Raw genomic sequence first — 12,225 nt, 5'->3', positions numbered from 1 at the left:
TGCTTTTTGTTTTGTTTCTGGTTTTTTGTGCTTTGCTCCCTCTCTCTGTTACACTTTATTCTCATTCCCATAATGTTTGCCTACACAGAAATGAAATGGTGTTCATTATGATTTGTATCATGCTCTCATCCACCAATTTTGTCTTTCAATTTGTATGTGGCACACTTTGATATTCATATCTTTTTATTTATTAGATTTTATAATTTATTATGCATGTTTTTTATTTTCGTTGTTTTTTATGTGATTTTAATTCTTTTGTTTATTTGTGTATTAGTTTTTAACCCTAATGCAGCCTGAGGGCGAAATGTGACCAGGTAATGTGATTATTGAAACAAACTGCACAGCACTCCAGAACTGGTCAAATTTTTTTTTTTTTAATATTTGAAGATCTTTTCTCTCACTACACAGTTCTCTGAGTAGTTGCTTGGGACCGACACTATTATAATTAATGCTGGTCTAATGTTTCTCTTTTATCACTATGTTCAGTTTCCCAGCGCTCAACTTTTTATCTTTTGGAATGGGGATGTCCTGGGTGATAATGACCTCTTCATTCTCTGTGATTCTAGAGCCATGATCCCAATGCTCTTCTAAGCACAGTGATGTTGAAATGTTTACAAAGTTCCCAATGGATGAGATGTGCCACCTTGTTGTTTTTTTTTTTTAATAGAGATTTTCCGCCATCAAAATTTCACAGCCATAAATGACCATTTTCTTTCCTGTGTATTTCTTTTGTTGATTATGCTTGACAATATATATTTTCTTCTTCTGTTATGTGGAAAATGTTAAAAAATTGCAATTTAAAAAAAAACAACAACTTTGTTTATTACTCCAGGCACAGCAGGCCTACTCAGAATGATTACTCATGCAAAAAGGTTTCTTTGCCAACAAGGAGGATTTCATTTGTTCAGCAATTTATAGCAATTGTGTCAATATTTTTTAACTGATAAAATATGCAATGTGGTGCATATTTCTTCCTGGAACTCTTCTGTCATGCCTTTAGTGAGTGCACTATTAGACAAACGCCCTTTTGCTTCCCTAGAATATTAGCTCGTATTTTACAGGTTATAACCCAAACATGAGAGAAGAGATTTGCTAATGAGACACAAGATAAGTGTTTGGTAAGGAAGATTAAGAGCGAAACAAAAGGTCAGTTTTTGAAATAAAACAAACATTGCTTCTGCTGTAGTATCATGTAACAATTTAAAAGCTTTTTTTTAAATTATTTTGCAATAATTTTGTTGCAAGTCCAAGGGCTTTACTGCACAGACTTGCACCAGATAGCCTCACTGTAGCATGGGGAAATCGAACAGTGATCCACAAAGCCATCTATTCTGATACTACAAATAAATAACCCAAAACAAATATATCAGAGTGATTAAAAAAAAAAAAAAAAACTGGATGTGGTGGCAGAATTTTTCTTTTTGGGGGGGGGGGGGGGGGGGAATATTCATCACTTTAAAATGGCACTAGGCACCTACGATATAATAAACTAAAAAACAAAAGTTTCATACGATCGTACAACCTTAACTTTTATCAATTTTATAAAAACCCATGACAACACGAAAATTATCGAAAATCTCCTCCAAACATACACACATTAATACCTGCTATACAGTATGCACAAAACATTTGAGATGACTTACATGAATACTTTTGGACATCCAAAAAGCATGCATTTATTTAAGTCCAAATCCTGCCCCAACTCTGTGAAATATTACACATACACTTTCACTCATATATAATTCATGCACAGATTTGAAAATTAGACCCTATGAGGATTATTTTATAAGGAGGCGCATAGTTCAAGTGGTAAGGTATGTGCCTATTTTGTTGGTATTTTAAGGGGCCTTTTAGTAAAACTTAGTGCACACTAAATGATGTGCATCCTATTTTATACCTATGGGTCATGTAGCACTTAGCGCATGCTAATGTCTGCTAGTGCACGCTAAACTTTAGTAAAAGGGACCTTTAGTTATTTACATATTTCTGTGGCTATATATGCAAGTAAATGACTTCTTACAAAATTTCGAAAAAGTACATGCTTTGAAATGTCAGCATGACCTCTGTGGGGCGTGCACAGGGTGAAAGCATGAGGAAGCATGCTTGTACGCATGTGGATTATTAAATACTCTGATTACGGGTACTTGAAGAATAATGGTGCAGACATTTACACTACTTCTAAGGCAGTGTAAATGTCCATGCCTGCCACTTATGCTAGTATTTTATAAAGACAAGTAGGCACAACATGGGAAAATTAGGTTCTTACCTTGGTAATTTTCTTTCCTTTAATCACAGCAGATGAATCCATTAACTGATGGTTGTATCCACCTACCAGCAGGTGGAGATAGAGAACACTGAAAAACCACAGTGACCCTTAGACGGTTAGCCCCTTTCTGCCTTCAGTATTTGAAATTTCCAAAGCAGAGTGAATCATAAAGGTAGAATAACATAAACTTTCCTCACAGCGAACAAACACCCCAGAACAGGAGCAATAACCACACAAAGGAGGGGCAATCTCAACCTCCTGTAATAGAACAGCATGCAGAAATTCTGAAAACTGGTTTCCAACTTCTCCTGATGAGATATATATCTGCATGAAAGATCTGAACAAAAAACAAAGTCAGGCAGGGAGGGATCGTAGATTCATCTGCTGTGACTAAAGGAAAGAAAATTACCAAGGGAAGAACCTAATTTTCCCTTCTTTGTCATCAGCAGCAGATGAATCCATTAACTGATGGGATGTACAAAAGCAATCCCTACTTAGGGTGAGAACCGGCCACTCCACGAGCAAGCACCTGCTCTCCAAAATGCACATCCTGCTTTGCTGCAACATCCAGCCTGTAATGCTGGACAAATGAGAGCTGAGAAGCCCAAGCAGCTGCACTACAGATCTCTTGAATACAGGGTGCTCCCGTTTCAGCCCATGAGGAGGAAATCGCTCTCGTGGAATGCGCCCTAAACGCTTCAGGCAAAGACCGTCCTGAAAGCAGATATGCAGAAAAAATGACTTCCTTGAGCCAACGGGCTAAAGTGGCCGTAGACGCCGGACACCCGCGTCGAGGACCTGACAACAATACAAAAAGGTGACCAGAAGTCCTGAAGTCATTTGACATCTGTAGATACTGCAACAGAGCCCTGTGGACATCCAAAAGATGTAATTGCCCAAAGGAATCCGGAAAATCTTTCCTAGAAAAAGAAGGAAGAAAAATGGGCTGGTTCAGGTGAAATGCTGAAACCACTTTACGTACTGTTACTCTGGACTCCGAGAATTGTAGAAAAGGGTCCCGACAGGACAGCACCTGAAGCTCAGACACACGTCTAGCCGATGTCAAGGCCACCAAAAAGACTGTCTTGGGAGTCACATCCTTCTCTGAAGCTCGCTTAAGCAGCTTGAAAGACGAACGCTGAAGAGCCTTCAACACCAGCCCCAGGTTCAACACCAGACAAGGTGACCGCATGGGAGGACGGAGCCGCAGCACCCATCTGAGAAATCGGGCAATGTCCAGATGAGCCGCAAGGGATAAGCCCGAGACTTTCCCTCAAAAGCATGCCAATGCTGCAACTTGAACCGGCAGGGAATTGTAAGACAGACCTTTTTGTAAGCCCTCCTGCAAAAAGTCCAGCACCGGCGAGACTGTAGCCCGCGTGGGTGTGATCGCCTTTGAAACACACCATGCCTCAAACTTGAGCTAGATCCAAGCATAAGCTGCGGAGGTAGACCGCTTGTGGGCCTGCAAGAGAGTGGAGATGACCTTATTAGAGTAGCCCTTATCTCTCAATTGCGCCCTCTCAAGAGCCAGGCCGTAAGACCAAATCAGCAGGGATCCTCCAGGGACACCGGACCCTGAACCAACAGATTCGGCATCCGAGACAAAGGAAATGGAGCCTCCACCATCATCCAAAGGAGATCCGCATACTACGGACGCCTTGGCCAGTCCGGAGCGATGAGAATCACCAATCCACGATGTAGTCGAATCCGAAGGAGGACTCGCCCTATCAAGGGCCAAGGAGGGAACACATACAGAAGGCCCGAGCGCCAGGGTTGAGCCAGTGCATCCAACCCCGCCGAGTGAGGATCTCTCCTTCTGCTGAAAAAACGAGAAACTTTGGCGTTTGCACTTGACGCAATTAGATCCATTCCGGGAGTCCCCCATTTGGCACAAATCTGAAGAAAAACTTCTTCTGCCAGTTCCTATTCCGCCGGGTCGATTTGATGCCTGCTGAGAAAATCGGCTTGCACGTTGCTCTGACCTGCTATGTGAGCTGCTGACAGAAGCTGCAGGTGGAGCTCGGCCCAGTGGCAAATCTGAGCGGCCTCCGCGGCCAGGGCCCTGCACTGAGTACCGCCCTGATGATTTATGTAGGCCACCGCTGTCGTGTTGTTTGACAGAACCCGGACCGCAAGCCCCTTCAGAGTCTTGTGGAAGGCCATTACAGCCTGGAATATCGATCTCAGTTCCAAGCGATTCATGGAGCACCCTGCTTCCAAGGGTGTCCACTGACCCTGAGCATAGCTTCCCTGGCAATGTGCTCTCAAGCCCAAAAGGCTGGCATCTGTTATCACCAAGCTCCAAGAAGGAAGCGCAAGCGGCATTCCTTGTCGCAGCATCCTGTCGGAGAGCCACCAATCCATACTGAGCCGAGTCGCAGGGAGTCACGTTAGCCTGCGTTGATATTCCTAGGAAATCAGAGACCATTGTTGGAGCAGGGCAATCTGCAGTGGCTTCACATGCGCTCTCGCCCATGGAACCACCTCCAAGGTGGTCGGCATCGACCCCAGCAACTGGACAAAGTCCGAAGCTCGAGGGCGAGGCATCCGCAGGAGCAGACGGACCTGATTCTGAAGCTTGCACCACCTGTGGTCGGGGAGAAAGACAAACCCCGAGGCCGTGTCAAACTGGATCCCCAAATACTCGAGAGACTGTGAGGGGGTCAGGTGACTTTTGGGTATGTTGACCACCCAAGCCTAGAGTCTGCAGGACTGTAACCACACTGGCTGTGACAAGACTACTTTCGTCTGCTGAATCCGCTCTGATGAGCCAGTCGTCGAGATAAGGGTGAACTCTGATACCCTCTTGCCTGAGATAGGCAGCTACCACCACCACTACCTTGGAAAAGGTACGGGGAGCTGTGGCTAGGCCGAAAGGCAAGGCCCAAAACTGGAAATGTTGTCCCAACACCGCAAACCGGAGAAACTGCTGATGCGGGGCCAAATAGGAATGTGCAAATATGCTTCTTTTACATCCAGAGATGTGAGAAACTCTCCTGGCTGTACCACCGCAATGACGGAGCGCAGGGTTTCCATGCGAAAATGATGTACTCTTACAGCCTCGTTGACTCTCCGTAAGTTGAGGATTGGTCTGAAAGACCCGCCTTTTCGAGGCACCACAAAATAAATGGAGTAGCAGCCGCAGCCGCGCTCGGCACCGGGATCACCGCTCCGAGGTGCAGAAAGACTTGCAAGGTCTCCTCTACCGCCGCCCGTTTGACGGCAGTGCCGCATCGGGACTCCAAAAACACGTCTCTCACCGGGGCACCGAATTCCAATCGGTAACCTTTTCTGATCAGGTCCAGGACCCACTGATCCGAAGAAATCTTGGTCCACTCCTCAAAAAAGAGGGAAAACCGTCCTCCTACCGCAGGAATCGAGGAGTGGACCGGCGTCCCATCATTGTGGAGGACGCCCCTGAGCTCCTGGCCGTGACCCGGCCGCTGCAGAGTGTTTGTCCGAGCGAAAGGAGTTCCTCTGCTGAAAACGGGAACGTTGAGAAAACCCAGCAGAGCACCCCGGACGATACCTGCGAGCTTCACGGAAGAGGTCTGGAAGAGGAGGGAAACACAGGACCCTTGGAAGAAGGCCTCGGCCTATCCTCAGGTAACCGCTGGGGCTTAGAGTCCCCCAGGTGTTTAATAATCTTCTCCAATTCCTCTCCAAGTAAAAGGAGGCCCTGAAAGGGTAACCTCACCAGCCTTTGCTTAGAGGCCATGTCCGCTGCCCAATGCCGCAGCCAAAGAAGGCGGCGGGCAGAAACCGCCACAGACATCTGTTTAGCCGAAGCTCTGAGCAGATCATAAAGGGTGTCAGCCAAAAATGACAGGGCTGACTCCATCGGAGTGGAGGAGTGGCCTAGTGGTTAGGGTGGTGGACTTTGGTCCTGGGGAACTGAGGAACTGAGTTCAATTTCCACTTCAGGCACAGGCAGCTCCTTGTGACTCTGGGCAAGTCACTTAACCCTCCATTGCCCCATGTAAGCCGCATTGAGCCTGCCATGAGTGGGAAAGCGCGGGGTACAAATGTAACAAAAATAAATAAATCTGCGGGGCAACCTCAGAGAGGGACCCCGCACCATCCGCGGGCTGATCCACCGCCTGTTGTAACCAGGAAAGACAGGCCCAGGCTGCATAGGAACTGCAAATAGACGCCATTAAGGCAAGGCCCGATATTTCAAAGGACCGCTTCAGCGTGGATTCTACTCGCTGGTCCTGCATGCCTTTCAACGCGACCCCTCCCTCTACTGGGAGAGTGGTCTTTTTAGTCACCACCATGACCAACGCGTCCACTGTAGGCATCCCAAAAGGGGCCAAGTGCTCCTCACTCAGAGGGTAAAGCTAACTCATAGCCCTGGCCACTTTCAAAGGTCCATCAGGGTCAGACCATTGAGCTGAAATAAGCTCCTGGATGGAGTCATGCACAGGAAAGGCCCGAGTAGGCTTCTTAGTACTCGCCATCCTAAAATTAACAGAGGAGGCCTCGCCCTCGGCAGGATCATCAATCGAGAGGGCCTGCAAGGCATCTGTAATGAGATCTGGCAGCTCGTCACGGTGGAAAATCCGAACCGCATTGGGACCATCCGAATCCAGTGGCAAACAGGCACCCTCATCTGGATCATCTGTCCATGAGGGCCTGCCAGATCCTTCAGACTCCCCACAGCCTGGGGAGGGGGGGGGGGGGGGGGAGATGCGCCACTTTCAGACGGGGAATTTACCCGTCTACATTTAGCGTCCTTCTAACGCTCGGGGAAGAAATAACATATGTAGCTATACCCGGGCCATCAACACCTGGAGGGGATCCAGAACGCAACGCAGTGTCAGACACCTGCGGCAGAGCTCTTTTCAGCATGAAGGCCTTATGCATTAGTAGCACAAATTCAGGGGAGAAAAACTTATCCTGACCCTCTGCCCCCAAATTAGGAGAAACGGAGGTTAGAGCTCCTCTAGCAGCCTCTAAACGAGGCGTCCCCCTGCACTCAGACTCCTCCGCAACCACGAGGGTCGAGTCATGCGGCGCTTCCAAAATGGCGCCCGCTGCCAGCTCCATCAAGCGGGAAGAATCATCGCTCGCCATGCTCGTACTAGCGCGAGCGTCTAAGGAGCACGTTGTGCACAGCCCCGCTGCTGACCTGCGTTTACCACAATGGGAGCAGTGCTTAACTCCTTCAGCAGCCATTGCCTGACTGGGCGGAAATATAGCAATAAAAGGGCGGCTTCGCGCAAAACTTACCCCGCTCTGAATGCTGTCCGTGGGAACCTCCCCAGAGGAGCTGGGCACCATTCTCACCTCAGAAGACCGAGTCAACGAGCTCCGGTCAAGCTGCACAGAACCAGAATCTCTGGAGAAGGCCTCAGAAATAGCAACGCTGTACAAGCACACACTTATTTTTATTTTTATTTTTTTTAACGCTGTGAGGAAAGTTGGAGGTAGGCAGCAAGAGGGACTCTGGAAGGAGGGGGGAATGGGTAAGGCAGGGAAAGGGCGAACCTATATGCCTTTAAAGTGGGCACCACCAGCCACAACACCCCTGCTCAACTGGCAAAGCACAGGAGCCACCCCAGGCAGAAATCCAGGAGCTGATCAAGCTACGTCCACACCTGCTGGGAGATAGAGAAATACTGAAGGCAGAAGGGGGCTAGCCGTCCAAAGGTCACCGTGGTTTTTCAGTGTTCTCTATCTCCACCTGCTGGTAGGCGAATATAACCCATCAGTTAATGGATTCATCTGCTGTTGATGACAAGGAAAGGCACTTTAGACATCCCCTTATAAAGTTAACTCCCAAATGCAAAAATATCAAATAAATATTTTTATCTTCCAAACAGAAAGGCAGTCTTCAAATGTAAAATATATCTGACAAACAGCCCTCTTTCATTCTGGAAGAGAATGAGGACATCCAGGAGTACTTTACACCTGTCACTCCCAAACCTTTCCTCAGGACTCCAGTTTTCAAAGATATCCACAATGAATATGCATGAAGTATATTTGAACACAACATATCCAATGTGAGATTCTGAGAACCTAACTGACTGGGGATCCAAGTGTTGTGTTGTTTTATGGGTTTTAAGTTAACTTTTAGTCGGTTTACAAATAATTATAGGTCCTCTGGGGCAGCAAACTACATGTATGTATTACTGGATGACTTACTTCTCAACCCCTACTTCACACTAAAAATATCCCCATTGTGCAGAGGGGAAATTGTTTTGTTCAGGCAGAAACACCCACTAATAGATTTCAAACCTGGCAGGCAAGACATTAACTGATCTATAAAAAGTGTAGACTAAAAGTAATTTAGCTTAAGACTTCTGGTGCCACAGGGAAATGGGACTTTCAACAGTGTTTTAATTGTTTTAAAGCATAAGGCAGAATACTGTAATGTTGAATTTATATAATAGCCCAAAATAAGTTCAAAATATATTAGCTTGCCAAGGGGCTCCTTTTACTGAACATTAGCACGTGCTAAACATTGTGCATCCTATTTTATATCTATGGACCACGTGGCACATAGCACACACTAAGTTTTAGTAAAAGGGCCTCCAAGGCTCCAATGGCAAATGTAGAAAGAGTTGTTAAACACAATAACCAAAATGTTGCTAAGCGAAAAGCAAGAATTCTTACATCCACATCTGGTCTTTTCAGTAGGTCCTCCACTTTAGCCACATCTCCATTAGCAGCTGCTTTTACCAGTTCTTCATTTAGGTCACCAGACTCTTGAGTCTCAAACAGCTTCTTCAAAAGCTGTGACAATCGCTCTATAGCAATAAAAGAAAAACTCTAGCATGCTAACAACAAATGAAACTTTGAAGTAAAAAGCATCACATGGCACTCAAATACTTTTAAGTTTTCAGTTTCCTGACTAGATTCTCCTCAGATTTTATTCCAGAGTATCTGTGAAAGCTAGTACCACAGTCGTGCTTTAACTCATACTCCTGGGACCATTCACGCAAAACAAATTCAAATTCTGCAGACTATTTGTCCTCATAGCACAATACAATCACTGACTTTGAGTAATGATTTACTGAAGATGTAATATAGAAAAATCTTATTACTCCAAGATGTAGAAATCTAAAGTTTTTGTGCAGAATTCCTCCAAAATAAATTTTGACCTTGTTTCGCTGACTCCACCAAATCATATGTATCCTTCCTTTTACTTGATCTCCCCACAACACACACATGGCTTTCTCTCTCATTCAGCTCATCTCAAAAGTCAAATCCCCCATCCCAGCTTTCTCTTTCTCCCAAAATCCTTCCAGCAAAATAATTAGCACCCCAGCCCCAGTGTTCTTTTTCTTCATCCCTCAGGAAGACTTCCAATTTGATTAGCATTAGCCCCGCTATTTCTCCAGCTCTGGTTCTCCCCTTCCTCCCAACCTCCAAGCCAGCAATCAGTATGTTGCTTAGTTGATACGGTTCCAAGGTTCAGTAGGTTAACAGTTGTACCTCAGTGTTAAGCAGTCAGCAGGTGATTGAACCAGACTGCTTCACCTTCAAGACAGGATAGGACAGAGCTACTGTTGGGCATGAGTAGAGTACATTGATTCAATCTCCAGCCAGCTACCAAATTCAGCTCTCATTGATCATGGAACCTCAGAACAGTCTTAAACAGTTTTTAAAAAATTAAAGATAGGGCAGGCTGCCCCACATTTGCTCCCTAAACTTTGCCTCACACATACCCTCCCTCCAACCTTTTAGCTACAGGTGCTGACCCTGCTATTGCAGCCAACTCTGCCACTCCATCCTGCCTTTTTAATTTGGCACCCACATGGCCAGAAAGCAAAGCTGTTGCTTCTCCCTTGTAGCTGGCCGCTCCACCGCATACGTGCGAGTGCCTTCCCACTAGCAATGAGAGTACAGTTACCGCAGTTAGGTACTACAGCATAACAAAAGAAAAAAATAGGAGATAACTCCAAGGGGAGGTGGGTGGGTGCCAATATCTTCTATGTCTATGAAGGTGGATCGATCTTCTCCATACACTCTATTCCATTATGAAAATTTCTGGGAGATATTTTCTGAGAAGTATCACAATTGGAGACAACCAGACAAAACATGAATATATATACTGGAGGTCACTAAGACCAACTGACACAGCTGGATGCATCTATACTGATGCAAGAAATAAGGGTATGAAAAAATAAAAGAAATTATTGTGAAAAATCTAACTAAATAAAACTATCAGGGAAAATAGTGGAATCAAGACAGACATTTTCAAAACTTATATCCTACAGCACATCAAAGCCACAACCATCATCGCATGAATGAAACAAAACCACTGAACTCTGGAGAAAAAGAACTGAGGGAGGCTCTGTACAACCACCATGGTGCAGTATGTGCCACACTTGTTCAGTATGGCATGACAGAAAAGCACTAGATGTTTAGCAATCACTACTTTGACCTGTACTCGTCTGACATCCACCATGTGAGATAACTACATATTTTACTTGCACTTGGAGAAGAAAGTCTTTCAGAGCAGCTTAACTGAGGACAGTATGGCTCAGATCACTGTGTTGACAATGTTATATTTCCACTAAAATACATCATGACAGTCAACAATGCTATTATGAGTATAATGGTATTTCTGTTGTTATTATTATAGCCATTGTGGAAGAAGGGGAAACCTGTATACATACCACCAGAAGCATTGCTTATTGCTGATCCCGCTGATGCCACTTTGGAGACAGCTGCTGGGTTGTATGTCCAAGAGGTTCCACAAACCTCCACCTTCAGATCACTGTCTGAATAAATCTGTTGTACCCGGCCAACTTTACCCAAAGTCTACATTAATGCACAAGAAAAATAAAATATTTTAAACACTGTGAAAGTAATAAAGAATTTTTTCACTTAATTCTTGTTCCAAAATTTAACCCAAAGGAAACCAGGCACCAAAAGTCTGCTATGAAAATTAGCTTTTCACATAGGCATTTTTAACGCGCATTAATGGCTGATGCGCATTAAATGCTGATGCGCATTAAATGCTAATGCGCATTAAATGCTAATGCACCCGTAGGAATGTATTGACGAATAAGCGTTTAGCGTGACTTAAATTTAAAGGTGTTTTAAAAAAGCTAACGCACCTTAGTAAACATACCCTTTTACTGTAAAAAGGCAGAAAGCAAGATAACCAGGAAAAAGACTCTAGGGTATCAGAAAAGTCAAATACTTCAGTCAAGAATTTATATAATCATTTATCCCATAAAAATAAAGGTTTTTCGAACTTCAGTCAAAATTCAGCAAAAAAAAAAAAAAAAAAGGACAAAATGTTTTTTTATACAGCAATTCATGAAACCATTAACATCCAAAATATTACAAAATCACTTCTAACAATCAGTGACAGATGAGATATTATCTTAAATTCAAGAAATCATAAAAATCATTATATTATATTATATTCTTTAGCTTAACAACATACCAACACAGTCCCAGATGCTACGAAATAAACTATCTAGAGTTTAAACTGAAGTTTAAGACAATGCTTCCCATATTCGAAAAGGCCAGCGATTCTCAAACCTGGGGACCTGATGCACAAAACTTACCAGGACAGCAACCTGTGTTTTTGACTGGTTGCAGCCGATTTTGTGTTCACTATTGTGGCGAAATGCTAAATTTTCCAGCAAGCGAATTATGCAGTGTATTTCTCTAGTTTGGCCAGCAGGTGGTGCATGTTTTATGTTTAAAGCTGTTACAGAGAAATGACTGTTCCTTCTTTAGTTTAACAGAAAGAGGAAGTAACCTGCAATGATGTGGCCAGCTATTTCTAAAAAAAAAAAAAAATGTTGTTCTGTGCTCTGATTGGCCCAGAAGCTCAAATTCAGTCTGGAGATACTGGATTTTTCTCCAGCCTCAGTTTGTAAGTAGAGAGCGAAAGACCTCTTTACTGAGATCCTGTGAGCAGTTATTTCCTGTACTTCCCAGGCACTATCCAGGTAGTGATAAAACGTTTAGATAACTGATCCTTATTC

General features: G+C 44.4%; 1 protein-coding gene across 1 annotated transcript in view; it reads right to left on the bottom strand.

The window, feature by feature from the left end:
- MIB1 (mindbomb E3 ubiquitin protein ligase 1) overlaps window positions 1-12,225 on the bottom strand; it is a 262,296-nt gene that overhangs the window by 135,916 nt on the left and 114,155 nt on the right. Inside the window, 2 exon segments of the mRNA XM_030213434.1 lie at window positions 8,888-9,021; window positions 10,897-11,041. Coding sequence (XP_030069294.1) covers window positions 8,888-9,021; window positions 10,897-11,041 — 279 coding nt within the window.

The sequence above is a fragment of the Microcaecilia unicolor genome, chromosome 1 (assembly GCF_901765095.1).
Source record: "Microcaecilia unicolor chromosome 1, aMicUni1.1, whole genome shotgun sequence".
Taxonomy (NCBI): domain Eukaryota; kingdom Metazoa; phylum Chordata; class Amphibia; order Gymnophiona; family Siphonopidae; genus Microcaecilia; species Microcaecilia unicolor.
The sequence above is the reverse complement of the archived record's forward strand: the minus strand, read 5'-3'. Positions and strand labels throughout refer to the sequence as shown.